The 22289-nt window shown below is 41.6% G+C and overlaps 1 protein-coding gene across 1 annotated transcript in view; it reads left to right on the forward strand.

The window, feature by feature from the left end:
* The first annotated feature begins 4356 nt into the window (after positions 1-4356).
* Map3k15 (mitogen-activated protein kinase kinase kinase 15) overlaps positions 4357-22289 on the forward strand; it is a 121787-nt gene continuing 103854 nt past the window's right edge. The window contains exons 1-3 of the mRNA XM_021188626.2: positions 4357-4951; positions 17597-17736; positions 20102-20125. Of these exons, the coding sequence (XP_021044285.1) occupies positions 4570-4951; positions 17597-17736; positions 20102-20125 (546 nt within the window). The 5' untranslated portion in view covers positions 4357-4569. The remainder of the gene's footprint in view (positions 4952-17596; positions 17737-20101; positions 20126-22289) is intronic.

Below are 22289 nucleotides of genomic sequence, written 5' to 3' on the forward strand. Positions count from 1 at the left end.
TAATAATAATTAAAAAAAGAAAAAAAAAAAGAAAATGGTCTCACATTGGAAAAGATATTTCACCAAGGAAGGTACACTGGTGGCAAATAAGCGCGCGCGCACACACACACACACACACACACAAAGATACTCAGCATCCTTAGCCATTGGGAAAATGCAAATCACAACTGCAATAAGATATCTGTCACCCCAGAGACCATTACAAAAAGTGCAGAGATCCACTGATACATCCACAACACAGTTGCCTGACCCAACAAATACATCTACAGCACAGCTCCTGCTCATACGGCTCAGTGAACATTGTGGAAGAGAAGGCAAAATACTGTAAGAGCCACAGAACCAGGAAATCAGCTGTAAGATGGTGTCTTCTCAAAATAACAGGGAAGCTACATCCATAGTACCTCAATGGTATGGCTGCCTAAACAGGACCTGAACAATGGTAATACTCATGGGCATGCTACTATTGGAGGGTGAAATCTCCCAAGGGTCCTACCACTAGACAAAGAACTACAGTCAAATACTGACTGCTGAAAGAGGGAGAATTGATCTTTCCCAGGGATGTTCCTCTAATACAAAATGGTCAGGCCTAAAATCATATACTCTCAAGCAATTCCAAACAGACTCAGCAGGTTTATATATATATATATATATATATATATATATATATATATATATATATATATATATATGCAAATGTATACATATATGTGTATAACAATAATAATAAAAGAAAGTGGATATCAACTCGAGAGGGAGTTGAGGGCCTGGGAGGAATTGAAGGGAATAAAAAGAAAGGGAAGTGATGTAATTAGACTTTAATTAGAATTTGAAAAACTATAGCTAACAAAATAAAGAAAAACTACAATGAAGTATTACCATAGACTTATCAGAATGGCTATAAAAGCATGAGAATACTACAAATGCTGTTGGGACTGTGAAAAACTAGATCATGCACATGTTGTAAGTTGAACTATAAAATGGGATAGCCTCTCAGAAGACAACTTTGCAAAAAATAAAACAACAACCACAACAACAACACACACACATCTATCTATGACCTGGAATTTTTACTCCTGGACATTTATCTCAGAAAAATTAAAACTCATGCTCACAGGACCTGCGAATGGATATTACTAGTAGCTTTCTTCATAATAGTTCTAAACTGGAATCAATTCATATATCCTTCAAATGGAGTCTGGCTTGAAGAACTGGTGATATAACTATACAACATAAAGGAGTACCGATTCATGCAACAACTAATTTGAATCCCAAGGTAATTATGGTGATTGGAAAATAATCCAAAAAGTTTACACACTGTATGATTCCTCTTAAATAACACATTTAGAGACAGGGTCTCACATAGTCCGGGTTGGCTGTAAACTCACTATGCTTGAAGGATAATCTCGAACTCTTGATATCCTTGGTTCTACTTCCAAAGGGCTAGAAAGTATGCATTATCATGATTAGTTTATATAACACTCTTGAAATGACAAAATTACAGAAATAGAGATTAATGGTTAGTAGTCAGGGGTAGTGAGGCCTGAGATGGTTGTGGCTGCCAAAGGATAACAGGATGCATCTTTGTGATGGAGCTGTTTTCTATCTTCATCACAGCCATGTCAATATCCTGGTTGGGATAATGCACTACTAGTGTAACAAGATGGTGTTATTGGGGAAAATGGGGTCAAAGAATACTAGGTAGTTCTATGTGATTTCCAATATTTACATATGAAGATGCAATTATCTCAATCAAAATCAAGCTTAATTTTAAGAAAGTCTTTTAGACACACAAAATAGCAATGACAAACAGAGAATCTTCTAGAAGAAAATCGTCAAGGTGGAAATGGTCCGGAAATTATGTCCTAGAGAAATGGAAGGGATTGGTATCACCTGAAAAAAGGAGACCTCCTGGGAGCAGTACTCAGAAAACTGCCCAGCAGCAGAGGTGAGAGAGGATTACATAAAATCCACAGGGAAAAGGTGGAAAGGAGGAGAGTTCTTTTCCACATCCGGAAGAACATTTGATGATACTTCTGCAATAGGACAAAGAGGTTTCCAGGACATGCATTTTAGTGAGGGGTAAGGCACGATGGAGAAAAGAACACCTGTCAACTAAACAGGCAAGACTAAGGCAGCATTTTGCAATTTTCTCCTTGGAGGGGCTAGAGGGGGCTGGAAGGACATTGGCCACTGAGGCCTGCTTCATGTGTACAAATTGCCGGAGACAATGGGCTAGTGGCTGTGTGTGCCAACTTCAGGGAAGGTGCTTGTTAGCTGGGTGAATGGTAGGTTCTTTTCTCGGCAGGGTTTGGATTTAGAGAAGGAGGTTATTCAAGCCATAATTCCTAACTCCTGGGCTTTTTGCTCCAGAGCCAGGCCCCAGAGAGCTCTGAGAGGAATTGGAGAAGATTGCTGTGAAGACAACAGACACTGGCAAAAAGGGGTTTCAAATAGGCGACTTTGCCCTTTGAAAGGCTGTGCCAGTCACTGGAGTAATTTCAGATGAACAAGCACATTAGGAAAATTACTACTATTATGCATTGCAAGGTTGCAAAGAACACATGTGTCCTTGTATAGCACCATACTAAAAAAATTCTTAGAACAGAACAGGTGTTGAAAGTTTTTTCAAGTCCTGTCTGAGTGTTCTCACACATTTCCTCAGAGCGCACAATGCCACCACTCATAATGTTCCTGATTTCTACTAAGGCTGGAACTAGGGAAGGATTTCTTGTAGCATTTCTATGGATATTTTTACTATCTTTTTTTTTTGGGGGGGGGGGAAGCCAGGCAGGCTCTTTGGGCAGTCAGACCAGCCTACTTGGTGAGTTCCCAGCCAGAGAGAGAACCTGTCTCAAAGTCAAATTGGATGGTGTGGACGGCGCCTGACATATACTACCCAGGGTCTTCTGGCCTCCACACGCATGCGTTCGTGCACTTGCATGGACAAAACAAAACAATTAAAAAGTGGGCAAATGGCCTAGATAGATAATATTCCAAAGAAGTTACATGAATGAGACAGGAGTGTAGAACAAGATGCTGATCACCTTTAGCCAACAGGGAATTGCAACTCGAAATCAGAATGAGTTCCGATTTCATACCCACTAGGAGCTGTAATGAAGAAAGAGTCACAAGAGTTGCTAGGGTTATGGAGGAAATGGAACACTCATACACTTCCATGGGAATGTGAACTGATGCAACCACTTTGGAAAGCAGTGAATTTCTTCAAATGTTAAACGTATCCTTCACACAACCCAGACATCCTCCTCTTAGCACCAAATGCAAAGCAAATGAAGACCCCCTTTCACACTTTGATTCCATCCAGTATATGAAATATACAGACGAGGCAAATAGAGAGCCAGGGCTGGTGGTTTGCTAAGGGCTGGTTATTTCAGATGATGGAATGAAAAGTGATTTCTAAAAGGTAGTGGGGGCGCAGGTGGGGTGGGGAGTGGAGTGTTCAGGCATTCTAAAAGTTGTCGTGATGGACACACAATTAGGACTACACTAAAGATCCAGCCAGCCATTTTGTTCTAGATGGTTTGTAAATTATACCTAGAAGCAGCTGTTATAAACAAACAACTCCACCACCACATGCCAACTTGTAGTGCATTCTATTGTTTAAATATAATATAATGTTGGAGACTAAAATGGTGAGCTGCAGAGATGCAGTGGAGACCTCTTTTGGAGCCTTAGTATTTCAGAGGTCAGGCAGGCAGCACACTTTTACAGGAGTCCATTTTCCAGGCAAACAAAGGCTTGCTTGCCGGCACCCTCCCCATACCTTGTCAAGGTCACTACCAAAGTCAAGACAAATAAGGCTGCAAGACAGGGCTCAGGGAGGTTATGTCCTGGGCAGTGGTGAGTGCCAAATGAGGCATGCTCATCCTGATTTGGAGTTAAAGCTCCATGTGCACTTAGTTTGGAACTGATTATCAATATCCAATTAGTGCCTTAAAAGTCTACTGTGGTTGAAAGCTTCAGCTTGTTTGGTGGGCAGGTGTGGGGGCGGGGAGAAAAAGATGATCAAAGGAAAAAAAGAGGGGGAGGAAAGGTAGAGAGAGGGAGAAAGGAAGGAAGAAAGGTAGGAAGTGAGGGCGGGAGGAAAGAAGGAAAGAAAGAAGGAAGGAAAAAAGGAAGGAAGCCTAGGAAACTAGCTTGTAACAGTCGTTCAAAGGAAGGATGAGGGGAGGACCCAAGAAAAGCCAAATCAAGCTGAGCCCTGCAGTCCCCACCTCGGCCGGCGTCCGGGCTGGGGACGCTGCGCGGGGGAGCCGGCAGGGGGCGCCCTGGGCGTTGCTGCCCCGAGGCTCTCGCCCCCTCCACCCGTCCTGACGTCGGAGCCCCCGCCTCTTTCTCGCGGGCTTTCAAAGGGCGCTCGGGGCAAGCCAGCCCTGAGCTTCGCTCCGCCGGCCGCCAGAGAACCCGTGGTCACCTGCCCGCCGCAGCTGCAGCTTCTGTGCCCGCCCGCCGTCCGTCCTCCCATCCGCCCGTCCGTCCTCCGCCTGTGCAGCAGGTGTCTCGGGGAAGAGCACCTGGGCTTCGAAGCCGCCAGCCCCGCGGGCCAGTCACATGGAGGGCGGCAGCGGCGGTGGTGGCGGCGGCGGCGGGCCAGTCCCTGCCGAGGCGCCGGAGGAAGCCGGCGAGCCGCCCCAGGGCAGGCTGCCCCCGGGGCCCGAGGGCGCTGCGGGGCCGGCGGAGCCCGAGAGCGCGGGGGACGCAGCGGGCGGGGAGGCCGAGGGCTGGCGCGGGCCGCGCCGGGCTCTGAGGGCTGTATATGTGCGCAGCGAAAGTTCGCAGGGGGCGGCCGCCGCCACCGCCGGTGGTCCCGAGGCCGGGGCGCTCAAGTGCCTGCTTCGGGCCTGCGAAGCCGAGGGCGCCCATCTCACCTCCGTCCCCTTCGGGGAGCTCGACTTCGGGGAGACGGCCGTACTTGATGCCTTCTACGATGCAGGTGAGGGCGGGGACCACCCTTGGCTTCTCACCGCCTTCTCACAAGCCCTGCCACCCCTCCACGATCTCCCCCTGGCTCTCTCCTCCAGTTCTTCCTCCATCCTGCCATCAGTGATGCTCAGGATCAATCTCTTACCTCCCGGACAGTGTAGAGCAAGGAAGGAGCCCTTGGACAGATAAAGAGAGACCGTAGGCACTTAGACCCAGTTCATCATTTTTTTTTTCTTTTAATAATAGCCAACAACCCAAGAAACACACTATCGCCTAAGATGGTGGTTCACCCCCACAGGGGTCCCCTATCAGATAGTTACCTTGCAATTCATAACAAGCAAACTTATAGTTATGAAGTAACAACGAAATAACCTTCTGCTTGGGGGTCACCACAACAAGAGGAACTGTATTAAACCATTAGGAAGGTTGAGCGCCACCAATAAGATGTTGAGTTGGTCCTCCAGTTTGTTTTCTCCTGACATATATCCCTAACGCAGGCTGGTTATTATAGTCATTTGGGAGAGCTGTTAAAACTAATTGTTAACTTAAGATGGATTACTCGTCTAATACCAGGAGACAGAGGTGGGAGGATTGCAAATTCAAGGCCAGCCTCTGGGACATACGGAGTTTGGGGCCAGCCTAAGCTACAAAGTGAGACTCTCCCTCAAACAAACAAACAAAAAAATCCTATCTATTTCAGACCAATGACACTCAACGTGAGGCCTTCAGAGTGTTTTAATTCTTCCAGGGGATTCCATCCTACAACCAGAGAGTGGCAAGTTACTGCCTGACAAACATGGTGCGGTGTAATCTACCGCTATGTGATGTTTTAATCGCTTAATGTAATCCATTGCTAGATACAGGCTTTCTGTGCTGAGTGTGACCTAACCATCCAGTTTTCCCGTGCTTTCCTTACTCACCTTACTCCTCACCTTTGGGGATAAATCTGTGGACCCTGGATGGTATTCATCAGCATTGTATGTGACACAGTAAGGACCAGGGGATGTTTGTGCCTTAAGTTTTTCCACTGGTAAAGTGGAAGTAACACTGTCTACCTTAAACCTAAAAGCATATGAACTTTGGGAGTTGTTTTCAAAGTGTTCATGGTATGCTGTTTTGCAGCAGGATGGGTGTCTAAGTTGTGTTTATAAAACTCAGAGCTTTTGCATGTTTGGTAAGTTCTACCAACCCCTACCCCATAAATGCCAATCAATTCAGTTCCTTGTTTACTGGAGGCAGCCCTGGATGTAAGGGTTTTTTGTTTTGTTTTGTTTTGTTTTTCCACAGCAAATGGCCAAACCCACCCCCATCTGGAAAGAGATGGGGCATCAGGCTTGTTCAAACAAGTGGCAGCTGGCCCCAGTGCGCACACACTCTTGACATTTCTGACCATGCAGAGGATGCTCTTGAGCACCCCGTCTTTTCAGAGAAATTATTCAGGAGCCCACTTCACCTAGAACCACTCCGGGCTTTCTCAGCTTCTATTCAGTCTGCTCCCAAATGGAGTTTGAACAGATTCTTTGAAAAGTGAGCTGTTCATTGGGCCACCAGGAACAACTCTCCCTTCTTGCCTGCTGACAGTAAGATGAAACATTTGTGTGCAGCGCCTTTGCCTTTCTGGGCTTCAGTGGCGTGTGTTCATGTGTGTGGCACAGCTTCACCTGCTGTGCATGCTCCTTTGAGAAGCCTGTGTATCACAGTGCTCAAACCTGAACACCCAGAGCAGCACATTTGCTCACTCTGGCTTTTGATGGTTTGCACCATGAATCTCCTTTGGTCAGTTTTGCCCTTTGGAATAATTTCTATAGATGTGACTGTAGGAAGTGCAATTTTCGATTAAATCGATGGTCTCCACATCCCTACCCTCTCCTGCTTCCTGAGCTCCACTCTCACACGTTTTTGGATTTTTTGTTTGTTTGTTTGTTTGGCATTTTCCACCAAAAAAAAGATAGAAAACTGTTGTTGGCTGTTTTGTAAAACTCTCTAAAACCAGGATGTCCAATTGAGTAGCTGCTGGCCACATGTGACCATTTATATTTAAATTGGCTTCGGTGTAGTAAAATGGGATTTCTTGAATCGACTAGCCCTATTTCGAGTATAGCCAGCCAGCTTCTGTATGTGGGATGGCAACGATATAAAATGTTTTCCTCATAGTAGAAGATGTCCTTGGCAGTGCTGCTTTAGAACAAGGTTGGCTGGCAGAGGGCAACTATTGAACTGTCCCAGGTGTATTGTGGGGGAACCATAGAGGTGAGACATTAGGCACTTCCTGTCTTCTGTTCTCATAGCAACTCAGCACTGGGTTCAATTGTGTGCTTATACTGTCTTATTTTTGTGAGTGTGTTGTGTATCTTAGATTTCTGTGTCATTAGTGAAAGGTTGAATGGAGGAGCTGCAGGAAAGCCACAGACTAATGGCAACAAATCTAAAAGAACTCACACTGGGGCTGGGAATGTACCTCAGTGGCACAGCACCTGCCTAGCATACAGAAGGCAGGATATTGGAAAGCAAAAGTGCTTTAATGCTGGACAGATACAGTAGACTGGAAGCCTTGACAATTGAATGGAAAGAGAATGCTAACAGTACTACACTCTTATTGGTTATTCACAGCTACCTAAATAGGATACACACACACACACACACACACACACACACACACACTTATATAGATAGCAGGGAATTAAAGACGGCTTTGTACCTCTGAAGCAGCCTGGCTCACTCCATCCCCACTGGAGAGAGTGGCCTGTTGTACCATCATGCTTTCTTTCACTCTGGAAACCAGATGTCATAAGCCCTTGCCTGGACCTCAGCTATACCAGGCCTTTGGGGGTTCTTTCCTGAGCCCCCTCCTTTCTGTGTTGCTGGTACTCACTCAGCATTGAGCCTGCAGTGCTCCTCACCCATGTGGAGAGAAACCATCGCAGCTGCAGAATGTCATTGAACCGTGGCTGCTCACCTTGAGTGCATTCTAAACAGAGAGATTTGTGAGCTGGCCCATTGCTTTACTTACTGTATAGGATTTGTTACCAGGGAGTATGTATTATTTTTGATTCCCAGCAGTCAACTTCCAAATAGTGTTTGGTGCATATGCCATAAACATTTAAAGCCGTCTGTGTATCAGGCTTTGAGATAGGTGCTGCGCAAATTCTAATTAAATAGAGCAGTTGGGGTAGGGCTGAACTATTACAGAGTAGGCTGGAAAAATTCATGTTTCCCAGTCAGTACTCTGGGCAGAGTTTGAGCTATTGGGTGTGGCAAGGCTTGGCATAAATGCCTAGTGGGGGGAGGGGTTGCAGGCCATGGAAGTAGATCTCATTCTGGCTTTCGTTTGGGTGTCTGAGAGGGTAGCCTAGAGGGCAGGCAGAATTGAACTCACCAGAGAGGAGGAAAAGAGAAGGTGCATTTGATACTGATACCCCTTTTCACTCTTCAATTATTTTTATTATGGAAAATTTCAAGTATGCACAGCATGAAGCTTCACCAATTATTAACATTCTGACTTTCCTTTGATACCAGGGATTGAACCTAGAGCCATCCACATACTAGACAGGTGTAACACCACTGAGCTCCAATGCCCACCTCTCATCCTTTACTCTCTTCCTGACCTGTTCCCTATCTATACTGTTACTATATTTACTAAATGTACAGCTAGGAAAAGGCATTCGCCTTTGTGGAACTCAAACTCTATCACAATATGAAATATTCTGTCTTCCTGCCTATGTCTCTTCCCACTTCCCTTTCCCTTCACTCCATCCTTGATGGCATGGAATGGCTGATTTGCCATCACTGTAGGTTTGAGCTACCTTTTCTTTGGGTTTCTTTGGGTTTTCTAGCCAATTAGTGAACTTGAACTCCAGGTTCAGTGAAAGACGCTGTCTCAAGTAATGAAGAGATCAGCTAAGGAAGATACAACATTAACTTCTGGTCTCCACATGTGTTCTCATATGCACAGGCATGCATACCCCCATACACAACCACCACCACACAAATATATTCATACCATTCTCTTGTTATGGAAATTTGGATTGCTTCCAGTTTGAGGCTGTTACAAACACCTGTATGTCTTTTGTGGACATACATTCCTCTTGGAATACCTAGAAGTAAAATGGCTAAGTTCAAGAATTGGGTGTAGCTGGACGTGGTGGTGCACGCCTTTAATCCCAGCACTCGGGAGGCAGAGGCAGGCAGATTTCTGAGTTCGAGGCCAGCCTGGTCTACAGAGTGAGTTCCAGGACAACCAGGGCTATACAGAGAAACCCTGTCTCAAAAAAACAAAAACAAAAACAAAAACAACAACAAAAAAAAGGATTAGGTCTATCTTCAGCTATGTAAGGGACTTGAAACCCTTTATCTAAAGTGGTTATACCACCTTATATTCCCAGCGCCAATGCATGTGTTTCATATCCTCACCAATACTTTGTAGTATTGATCTTTAAAATTTTGGCCTTTTTAGTGAGAAGTATAGCACTTTCTCGTTGGTGAATTTAATATGCTTTTCCTTCAAAGTAATGATGTCATGCACCTTTCTATGTGACTTTTTGACATGGACATATTTTTCTCTGCAAGGTGTTCACTGAAGTCATTTACCTATATAATGGTTGGTTGTTACCTTCTTGTTGAGCTGTCAGTTCTTTTTATATAATTTGTGTTTAAGTGTTTTGTCAGGACCATGAGCATCTCCCATATTATGGCTTGCTAATTCATCCCCAGTTATTCATGTTTTTTGATGATACAGTCTGACTAGAATTTCTTTTTATGGTATACAATGGTTGCATACCTAAAACACCTTGCAGGCTTTACTTGTGGTCTATCTATCTTTCTGAAAACTTACAGGTTTCACTTTTACATTTACATCTTTGAGTCATCTCAAGTGAAATTGCCATTCCGAGAATGACACCTTTCCATTTGACAGTTTTGAGAGGCTCGTCTTGGCCTAGGAGAAATCTGACATTTGGAGGCTGGCAGCAGGACCTCTGCTGCTTCCTTTCTTTTCATCCTTCAAAGGCTCAGAAGTCCAAGTTCTTTAGGCAATTGGCCTATTGGCCTTCTGAAGAAAACATAATCTGCCCAAACAGACCAGCATAATCCTACCATAATAGCCCACTGACCCTTGGAATGCTAGTGATGCCTTGGGTTTGTGCATCAGAGTTTGACTGATATAGCCCTGTTGATATATATCTGATATAGCCCTGATATATCTGTTGACTGTATAGCCCTGGATAACTTAATGTATCTGAGTCTTGTTAAAATGTCTGCATCTAAATATTTCCGAATGAATGCCAATGCCTTGAATTGAGCAAGTGCTTCCTATCGGTTCTCTCTGTACCATTCCTCTCTAACCCCTGCCACCAATCATATCAGAAACCTCAGCGTACAGAGTAAAATGTGCCTGGCACAGTAGAGACTCAGATCTAAAGCTCTTAAACAATAATCATGTAGTATAGTCTCCTGCAGTTCTTATGAAGAGATTCCTGAGTTTTGGTGATTAAAAATTGCACCTAAGTGCCATTCCTTGTTCTGTGCTGGAGAAAAAGGCAAAAACCTTAGCTTTGACTCTGCTCTCTGTTCTCATAATTAATTGAGATACAGCATATATAGAAAAAGTAGCTGAGTTTTGCCTGGTTTTTGTCCTTTGTTATAAATTTAATTTTATAGTTTGTACATTATATGTCTGGCCTCTTTTGTTTCAGTTAGGTTGTGGAGTACCTGTATGATGTCACTGTAGTCATAGCTTATTCTTTGCCTTATAGTGTAGTTGGTCTCAGCCACCCTAATTTTCTGACCCTTTAATGTTATGGTAACCCCCCCCCCCCCACACACACACCAGTGGAATTCATTGCTACTGCAAAACTGTAATTTTGCTACTGGAATGAACTGTAATGTAAATACCTGTGTTTTCCAATGGTCTTAGGTGACCTCTGTGAAAAGGTCACCCCCAAAGGAAGTGACCCACAGGTTGAGAACCGCTGCTATAGTATTTCAGTGCAGGAAGATGCCACAGTTTGTTTTCGATTATGAATAAGCATTCGAGTTGCTTCTGTTTGGAGATAATCATGAATAGCACTGCTGTTATGAATAGTCTAGTACTTATGTTTTTGACAACTTTATGCAATGTAATGCTCTTATTTAAAGTATAAAGTACAGTAGATTTGGGTGTATTCACAGTTATAGTGCCATCACCACTGTCAAATTTTAGATTATTTCTATTAGCCCTCAAATAACTCACTCTTGTAGAACCACCTGGAATCTAGTGAGAACTGCATTAATCCTTTCTAAGGGCAGCGTCCCCAGGGACCTAGCCACTTTATACTAGGACTACCTCTTAAAGGTCCCATTATCTTTATACCACCACACTGGACATAAAATATTCCAACACATAAACCTTTAGAGACACAGTCAAATCATATATAAAACCATGGGTTCCTAATACTCATTATATGAACTGGGAGCAATTACCATTTTTATGTTTAGAATGGCTATTGGATTCATTAGATTTCATAAGACCAAAATTTCAAACATTGTAAGATGGGTTTGTTTATAATGTCCTGAGAATGAGAATTCTGCATCAAGAATGCTGCTTGTTAGGTAAGAGCACCCGACTGCTCTTCCGAAGGTCCTGAGTTCAAATCCCAGCAACCACATGGTGGCTCACAACCATCTAGTAATGAGATCTGACACCCTCTTCTGGAGTGTCTGAAGACAGCTACAGTGTACTTACATATAATAAATAAATAAATAAATAAATCTTAAAAAAAAAGAATGCTGCTTGTTCCTAAAGCCTATGTCTTATGGAAGTATGCTGCATGAAAATAATAAGCACTGTGCATTCATTGTACAGTGGATATCAGACATGAGATAATACAATGAATCTAGAAGAGTTAAGGACAAAGAATGATGCTTTCATATCCAACAGAGTCTCCAGCACCAAATGAATTCAGTGGCCTTTAAAGGCTGTGGTGACAGATGCCAATGAGGAAGCATAAAGCACAGAATAGGTGAAATCAGCAGTCATGCAAAAGTCCCAATGTTTAGTGATCTTGAAGGAACAATTGATTTTATTCAGTAAAAGAGAGCAGGATGATTGTTGGGGAAATAGATGTAAAATCCTCCAGTCCTTTCCCGTTGACTGACACTTCAGTGAGACAAATAGAGAAGAACATAAATCTAGGACCTGTTTCCTGAGATTTTGTCACTGTAAAAGAAAAGCTTCATACATCTATTCATGGTTGGCGGTACGTGGCAACAGCACAACAATCCCAATTGTGCTCTAAAATAGCATATATTTCAAAGGTGATGCTAGACACTATTTGGATGAAGAGATTATGCTTGGAAAATCCTTCAAAGAAATAGGGCTCAGAAATTTCCTCTTTATAAAACAGTAGAAGAAATCTGAGACAAAGCTGCTATGATGAAGATTGAAGTTATGTATAAGGGAAGCCAGAGTAGGAACTGTAGGCGTGGCACCATGGATGATAACAACGGTCAAACTGCAGCCTAGCTGGCAATATAATTTGGCACAATGTTGTTCGGCATTGTTAGTTGGAAAAACAACATGCCTGTGCAAAAGACTTCATTCATGCCATGTTGTGTTTTACAAATACTTCACTGTGAGCAAAATGGTAACACCTCAAATCTATTCACCTTAGTGGGTACAGTTTGCTTATATATGATTTATTTTGGTCTTAAAAATTAGGTACCAGGAGACAAAAGATGAAGTTTCTTCATGTCCCTACTCTTTACCCTTCTTCTTCCTGGTCAAATCTTAGCAACCCCACGCCAGTTACCCAGGTGATAATAGCACTCAGTAAGGCTGTGCTGACCTCCTGACACTCAACTGCTGGGTTAGCTCTTTCTGCTTTTTACAATATTGGAAAATAAGTTGAAATGACACTTCACAGCATTCTTTGTACTGGCCTGACTTGAAGTTTGTTGGAAATGAGGAACAATGAATGAAGACAGATCTAATTATAGTAGAAGTCAGTAGAAATGACTTCTGTTCAGTAAAAGTGAGCTTTTTATTTTTAAAGCAATTTTTAAAGGGACCAGAGTTACCATACATCCAGTTATATTTTTAAATGTCTCTGGCAGAAAACTTATTCTGAATTCCAACTCTTAGAGAAAAACAACTGTTATTTACAATCATTTCTTTTTTTTTTCTACTGGTAGTAATATAGGCTTACAGACAACCTGGAGTGTATTTAAAGACTGGCATGAGCCAGTGTGAGCACAGAATTACTACAAGGTAAATTATTTGCTATCATACCATTAACTAATGGCATTATGCATAAATTCAGTACTTTAAAACCACACTAAAAACTATGGTTTTATTTGTTACCTATAAAATATTTAACAGAAATGTTTAAAGGTCAGGCATGGTGTTGTACTTCTATAATCGTAGCACCTATGGGTGTGAAAGGAGGGCGCAGAGTTCAGTATCTATTGTTACACAGCAAGTTCATGGCTAGCCTTGCTACATGAGAGTCTGTCTGTTAAAAACTAAAACAAAATTCTGTTTTAGACTGATGAAATGGCCTTTTTAAATGATGTTATATGTGCCTATAATGTGTTCTGATCAAATCCAGCCCTTATTCCCTCCCCTATAATTCCTTTCCTCTCCCTACCTACTTTTTTCTTCCAACTTTATATTCTTTAAAAAAAATGACTAAGTCCATTTACTACTTGCCTGTATGTGCATATGTATAGGGCTGTCTATTGGAGCATAGGTCGCCTCTCAGGGGCCGCATCCTTGAAGAAAACTGACTACCCCAAGCAGCCATCAATTGCCCGAAACTGCTTAAGTAGGCATAGGGCAGGTAGAGTACCTCCCTTGCCCATACTTGAATTTTTTTGGGGGGGGGGTGGCGGTTTTCAAGACAGGGTTTCTCTGTGTAGCCCTGGCTGTCCTGGAACTCACTCTGTAGACCAGGCTGGCCTCAAACTCAGAAATCCACCTGCCTCTGCCTCCCAAGTGCTGGGATTAAAGGTGTGTGCCACCACTGCCCGGCCCATACTGGAATTTTGACTGCCTTGATCTTGGGCAGGTTTTACCAAAATGCCTTCTTTATTTTAAGAATTTAAAGGATTTTAATCAGTTAAAATCCTATATACTTCATCTTATTTCGCATTAACACATTTTGGAATAGTTATAATCGATCTATTGAGGGGTACTGACTTCCGTGGTGAATTCAAACAATGTTCTGTTAGTTTAGATTTCAACTAGAGCATTCTCTGGAGATTCACTTCCTAAAGAGTGTTACCTGCACTAGTAACCTCCCAGCAGGGCTGGCCTTCATCACTAGGATCTAACTGGAAGGTACTGAAAGGCAATGGTTGCTAAGAGCAGAGTGCATATGGTAATGAAAACCTGCATTTTATCTCTTCCCTTTTCATCTGGGATCTGTTTACCTAAGATTTAGCCTGATACAGGAATTGTTTTGCTCCAAGGTAGCTCAGTTATAGAAAGTGAGTCAGAACAGCAGTTTACCCCATCCACAGTAACCCCCCAGGCCGGCCTAGGACTGGGGCAAAAAAGGGGAGTTTGAACCTTGTCTGTATTTTGCCCTAGCTAAATGACCTTGAGGAGTCTGTTAATGGTTCTGTGCTTCCTTTTCCCCACCTGCAAAGTGAAGCCAGCCCTACCTTTCCCTCCCTCCCTGGCTTCTAGAAGGTCTCTGAAACCCAGATGAGATATCTAGAGGAATTTTCTATTTGGCAAAGCTAAGTGTTGTGATAAGGAAAGATTAGAAGGGATTGATTGTCTCGTTTTCCTTCTCCTCTTTTTAGTTGTTTGGGATTTTTTGTTGCTTGTTTTTGTTTTGAAATGCAGTCTCACATTGTAACCTAGTCTGATCTGGAACTCAAAGCAATCCTCCTGCCTTTCGATTTCTGAGTTCTGTGATTACTTGGATTAGTGGTCTCTTTAAAAAAAAAACTTTCGGGGGGAGGGTATATGGGACTTTCAGGATAGCATTTGAAATGTAAATGAAGAAAATATCTAATAAAAAATGAAATGTAAAAAAATTCAGTCTGGTGTCTTATTGTAACTAGCATTTAGAAACCTAGTGCTAGATTAGTGTCATAGTTGCTCTAAACACAAACCACTAGACTCTTCCTTAGGCACAAATCTTCAGAGTGAATTCAGTCTATTCACTTGAGTAACAAATGCCAGTCAGGTAAAAGTTTCAAACTTGATGTGCCCAACCTAGTGGTATATGCCTTTAATCCAAGCACTTGGGAGACAGAAGCAGCATATCTCTGTGAGTTCAGGGCTAGCCTGGTCTATGTAATGAGACCCTGTTTGAAATATTTTTATAATTGAATTATGAATTACTTAGAATTTGGAGAGGGGCTGATTGCTGAGACAGTCTTGTTGTATAGCTCAGGCTGCCCTGGAAATTGCAATCCTCCAGCCACTGTCTCCTAAGTCTGAATTGCTTCTTTAGCAGCAGTATTTGCCTATCTAGTTTTAATTGGTACCGAAGAGTCTCTGTCCAAGACCTGTGTAAAGACTCAGATGGCCACCTTTCTAGAGGGGTGGTGGGGCCAGGATCAAATTACAGTTCAGAATCTTGAGAGGCCACAGAAAGGAAAGAATTTGTGTTATCAGATGAAAATTGATCCACTTAGCAAAAGGCCACTCCATCAGGCTCAAGGCTGCCTACAGGAATGGACTGTGTGACTAGAAAGACTGCTGTCCTTCAGCCCTGTGCTCTGCCTCTTCCCACCTCTCTCTCCCTCTTCTTCCTCTAATTAATGTTAGTAGTTACCATGGCCTTGGAATTAGCAGCATTGTTGCCTTTTACAATAGTGTCACTATGAAACACTTAAATATAATTTTGACAAATAGGAGTTCAGGGGAGAAATCGGGTAGTCAGAATACCTAATATATACTGCTGTTATTTTTGACTCTCTGTATATGTCTGCAGAGAACAGATTTATCCATTTGAGATAAAGTGACCCAACTGAGTTGTAAAATATTTCCTTATCATATACGTTTGTTCTTTATTAGCAATAAACTCTAATAAACTCTAATAACCTGAAATTTAATATGGTAGTCATCTGTGTTAAAACCTCTTATGACTATTTTAAAATAAAGTCCCTCTAGGTAAGACACTGATACTATTTTTTCCCCTTCAAGTTCTCATCTCTCAGCCATACATCCTAAAATCTGTAGGAAGGAAATAATACGGCATCTAGTATTTGCTTGAATGAATGGAGAAGGGTTTGGTGTGGGTAGCAGTAGAGATGAAAGCTGGTCAGGAGCTTCTAGTTTGTGAGTCGAGTGAGTGAGGAACATTAGAATATCATTATAGCCTATATATGTCCTTAATAAAAAATTTCTAAGACCCTAACCCTCATTGCCTCAAGGTAGAATCCAGTCCCTTTGGGACCCCTTTAACACTTCTTACCTAGTAACTCAGATTCATTTCCAAAGGTGTTCTGGCTCCCATATTAATATTTGCATGTTTTGCCTCTGACACATTATGCTTGCTTTCTTTTCTTCTTAAAACACTTTTCTCTGGCATTTCCACACTCCATTGACACTCCATCTTAGTTGCATAAGTCTTACAAATTCCCAGGTAGCAGATAACATTATTTCCTCCAGCTTCTGTTAACTGCTCCAGGCCCAATATGGTTGAGGACTTCCTAAGGGCTAAGTACATCTATCTGTGGGTTTCTCCCAACCTAGCCTTTGGGAAACTCTATGCCCACTTCCTTTTGGTCACCTGCATAGTACTGTGTGTGTGTGTGTGTGTGTGTGTGTGTGTGTGTGTGTGTGTGGTTGTGTGTATGTGGAAGCCAGAGAACAAGTTTATTGGGTGTCATTCCTCAGGAACTGTCTGATGACAGTCTGCATTTATCCCAGTGTTCTCATGGGGTAGAAAGGACAGCTCAACCCTCAAGCTTCATAGAAGATGACACTGATTTCATTCATGTATATTTGGCCCCCTGACCTCATCACCTACCAAAGGCACCATCTCTAAATGCTGTCACATTAGGGGTCTGGTTTGAACACATGAATTTTGTGGGCATACAAGCATTCAGCTTATAGTATGCACATATATGAATGGAGGTGGTACACAGATGAGGAAAGTTTTCTCTGGCAGAACAGAGGGATATGTGCTAGAATGCTGAGCACAGGGTTTACTCTGTTACCTTTCATTAACAGGTATGTGTACTCTTTGTATGTCTATCCACCACTGAAAACAAATATGTCAGCAGGTTCTAAGTGACAGTCTATCCTCAGCATTTAAAAGAGGGAGACAGAACAGGTGGAGTGTGTCACTTCTCTTTAATCCTAGTACTTAGGAGCCAGAGGCAAGGCCACCTCTGTGAGTTCCAGGCTATCCATCCAGGCCTTCATAGTGAGACCCTGTTTCACACACACACACACACACACACACACACACACACACACACACACACACAACATATATAAGGTCTCTTCATTATTTTATTTAAAATTTTACTGTTTTGTTTTATAGTTCATGGGAGGTAATCCTAATTAAATAATTTCCCACTTCTATTTTATGTAAAAAGCTGATGGTAGAAATACCAATTTCCATAATCCTCATTGGTGATCAGCAGCAAGTAGAAGACATAAGTACACAGATCACCTCAGCTCTCCTTCAACTCTTGTCTTTGTTCATCTCAGATGTTGCTATTGTGGACATGAGTGATATCTCCAGACAGCCTTCCCTTTTCTACCATCTTGGAGTCCGAGAGAGTTTTGACATGGCTAACAATGTAATTCTCTACTATGATACTGATGCCGACACTGCTCTGTCATTGAAGGTAAGGAACAGCATTTACTTTCTTCCTTCCTGCCATACTTGCTAGCTTCCACGGGTGACTCCTGTCTGCTGTGTGAGCATCCTTTCTACCCTGAGCGTTTATAGGCACTCAGCACTTCAGACTTAAGGAAGCAGAAGCAAAATCTATTGGTTTCCATTGATGCCAACACATGGCTCTGAGTCCCCTCCTGAGCCTAAGCAACACATTTTAAAAATTAGTTTTCAATTTGCTTGTAAACATATGAAGACACCTAACAGTCATCAAAATGTTTAAAAAGTAGCATAGACATTATCAGTATTGCATTTATTTCCCTCTAATTTGAAAGCAAATAAACTATGGAAACCTGTATGATTCTACACAACTCAGTAATTATTGAGAATTTCAAAACTGTGGTTTTTGAAAACTTTATGCAAGCTTTATTGGATAGCATAGTAGTTTAAAAATGTTTATATTGGAGGCAGAGGCAGGTGGATTTCTGACTTCGAGGCCAGCCTGGTCTACATGGTGAGTTCCAGGACAGTCAGGGCTATACAGAGAAACCCTGTCTCGAAAAACCAAAACCAAAAAAAAAATGTTTATATTGATAAAATGTAAATTTCTAATGGGAATTAATTCCAAACTTCATCTTTTATTAATAGTGATGAATATCTTAGTAGTAGCTGAAAAATCCTGGTCTATGTGAAATCATTTTAAAAGTTATGTATAAATTTGTTCACAGTAGCACCCCTCAACCTTGACTGGCCTTTAAAATCACCCAAAGAGCTGGTAAATACCCCCAAGGCCCAGGTCACACCCAGATCAATTACATCACAGTCTCTGAGGGTAGGGCCCAGACACTTTTTGTTAAAATCTCCCAAATATACAACCAGGGATGAGAACCAGTGGTTTAGAGAGGTGGACTTCACAGCTATCATTCTTAAGTATTCAGCTCTTGCAGCACTAAAAATCATGAGTGTGTAACAGTACAATTTGATACCAAAATTGGATTTTTATATTTCTTGAGTTTAATATTAAACCAGATTTTTCTGTTTTCTATAATAACTAGATATTATTTCATGAAAGAAATGCTACTTGTTTCAGATGTGTTAGCTATATGTAGTAAATTTTACATGTATACTTTACATAAATGTGTGCTGTATAATTAGAGCTCAGGACTGAATTGTACAGAAACCATTCATGTGATTGAGAAAAGAACATTTTTTTTTCGAGACAGGGTTTCTCTGTATAGCCCTGACTGTCCTGGAACTCTCTTGGTAGACCAGGCTGGCCTCAAACTCAGAAATCCGCCTGCCTCTGCCTCCCAAGTACTGGGATTAAAGGCCTGCGCCACCAGGCCCGGCGAGAAAAGAACTTTTATCAGTATAAGTTACTTATATTAATAGTCTCCAAAGACCTTAAACCTAAATTACTTTAGATCTGTGTATATTAATTTCTATTTACTAAATAAGTTGAGTTTAGAAATATTTAGAAATTATGATTATGAAAATTTATATGATTTCTATTTTGAGAAACATGAAGTTAGAATGTATTTTTCCACATGTATAATATTTTCCTCTACTGTATCTTAGCAAAACCTTCAATAAAATCATATGACCTAGATAAGTTTTAATTTTTTATAGTTGTAGGGGTTGCAAAAGTTTTGAATTTTCAATACAACATATATTTCTTAAAATGAAAATGACTATCCAGGTGCACCAAAAAGCAGGCAACTAACTGAGTTTGTTACTAGATAACAGAAATGTCACGATGTATAATACATGTTTTATAGGGAAAACATTTAATTATGGATTCTGTTTAAATAAATGTAGGATTTCAGTGTAAAAATGTTACAATCGAGTGCTGCATAGCTTCATGCTCAGTTAACAAATACTGTTCTCATTATACTTTGAACATGCCTGGACAGCTCCAGTGGGGTATCAGGACTACTTGGAGCAACACCATTCTGTGAGAAGGCTGATTGTGGGATGGCCTGAAGCCTTCATATTAGTCCATTCAAGAAATAGCTCCAAGTCAAAGCATAGCCCAGTGCTTTACTTAGTGTAACCAATGCTTTTCTTCTGGCAAGGCAATGCCTAACCAGGGCATTGGTTAGGAACTCACTGCAAAGTGAGATCTTAAAATATATATGAATAAGTGTCTAATACGTATGGGAACGTTCTTATAAATATAAATATCCCCCAGTAGTTGTAGAACTAACCAATTAAGATCAGTTTTCCTTGGCATCTGAATTTTATAGATTGAGTTTCATTTTGCTTCAAGCTTTCAGAGGGGAAACCAAATGGTTAACCCTTTAAAGATGGGAAGAATATGAACTTATGAGAATTTACCTTAATATAATATAGCAATATTTTCTTTTTCTTTTCAGGATATGGTCACTCAAAAAAACATAGTAAGTATTATATCTTAAGATTTTTTTGGTTATTTTATTTTTTTATTTATTTTTATATGTAATATTTTTATTTAAAAACATTTTAGAGAATAAATGGAATGCTCCAACTGATTGTTAATCAAATGTACAGTACCTGCCACACAGAGAGTGATCCATAAATATTTTATAAATGGATTTATCTAGAGATTTTTAAGCCATATTTATGTAAATTAGTAAAATGCTTGACTGATCATATAGGTAGCAAGGAGATTTTATTTTTAAAATATTTTCATTTATTTGGCGTGTGTATGGCAGGGTGATAGGACCATGCACCGTGGCATGCATGTTAGAGTCAGTATTCTTTTTCCACCATGTGAGTATTAGGATTGAACTCAGATTATCAACCTTTACCAGCTGAACCATTTTTTAAAAAAGATATTTTCTTTAGTTACATTTCAAATGTTATTCCCTTTCCTAGTTTCCCCTCCAAAACACCCCTATCCCTTCCCCCCTTGCCCTGCTCCCCAACCCACCCACTCTTGCTTCCTGGCCCTGGCATTCCCCTATACTGGGGCATAGAACCTTCACAGGACCAAGGGCCTCTCCTCCCATTGATGATCGACTAGGCCATTCTCTGCTACATATTCAGCTAGAGCCATGCATCCCTCTATGTGTTTTCTTTGGTTGGTGGTTTAGTCCCAGGGAGCTCTGGGGGTACTGGTTAGTTCATATTGTTGTTCCTCCTAGGGGGATGCAAACCCCTTCAGATCCTTGGGTACTTTCTCTAGCTCCTTTTTTGCAGATCCTGTGCTCTGTCCAATGTATGGTTGTGAGCATTCACTTCTGTATTTGTCAGGCAATGGCAGAGCCTCTCAGGAGACAGCTATATCAGGCTCCTGTCAGCAAGCTCTTGTTGGCATTCACAATAGTGTCTGGTTTGGGTGGTTGTTTATGGGATGGATCCCCAGGTGAGGCAGTCTCTGCATAGTCATTCCTTCAGGCTCTGCTTCACACTTTGTCTCTGTAACTCCTCCCATGGGTATTTTGTTCCCCCTTCTAAGAAGGAATGAAGTATCCACGCTTTGGTCTTCCTTCTTCTGTTTCATGTGTTTTGCAAGTTGTATCTTGGGTATTCTATGTTTCTGGGTTAATATCCACTTATCAGTGAGTGCATATCATGTGTTCTTTTGTGATTGAGTTACCACACTCAGGATGATATCCTCCAGATACATCCATTTGCCTAAGAATTTCATAAATTCGTTGTTCTTAATTGCTGAGTAGTACTCCATTGTGTAAATGTACCACAGTTTCTGTATCCATTCCTCTGTTGAGGGACATCTGGGTTCTTTCCAGCTTCTGGCTATTATAAATAAGGCTGCTATGAACATAGTGGAGCATGTGCTGAACCATCTTAGCAGACCACACAGGTGAGTTTCTAACTCATGCCTGCTGATTTCGATTCTAAAGAAACAACTAGCAACCACTTGCCTCACAACTCAATTGGTAGTGTGGGACCCACTCAGTCATTTAGGCAGTGGGCAAGAGGTCGGGGCAGGCCAGTATGTGGTATAATCTGGGTGTTTCTGAGTTGAGTCAGTCCTCCTGGAGTCAACAAGTCTTTTTTTTTTTTTGAAATGGAGGAATGTGAACTTGTACACCAGCTCATAGGGGGCCAAGTCTGATGTTCTCTGATACAAATCGAAAGGAAGCAGGATGGCATTCCATTTCTGTTGCTACCTGTTTCCTCCTTAAGTCCCCAAATTTGCATCAAACAAATTCCTGTACTTGTATCATTTCATTACCATGTTGCTTTGAATGGGTTAATGAAACTGTCACCTTAAAAACATTTCAACAGATCACCTCCTCAGAAATTGTCCCAAAATTACCCTACATTAAAAAAATTTTTTAGCCTGGCAGTGGCGTTGTATACCTTTAATTCTAGAGGCCAGTTTGGTTTACAGAGCAAGTTCCAGAATGGCCAAAGCTACCCAGACAAACCCTGTCTCAAAAACCAAAACAAAATGTTATTTTATGTATATGGTTGTTTTGCCTGCATGTCTATTTGTGTACCATGCACTGTCCAGTGAGTCCAGAAGAGGGCATCAATCCTTCAGAACTGGAATTACACATGGTTGTGAGTTGCCATGTGGGTGCTGGGAATTGGTCCTTTAAAAAGCAATCGCTG

Source organism: Mus pahari, chromosome X (genome assembly GCF_900095145.1).
Source record: "Mus pahari chromosome X, PAHARI_EIJ_v1.1, whole genome shotgun sequence".
NCBI lineage: Eukaryota > Metazoa > Chordata > Mammalia > Rodentia > Muridae > Mus > Mus pahari.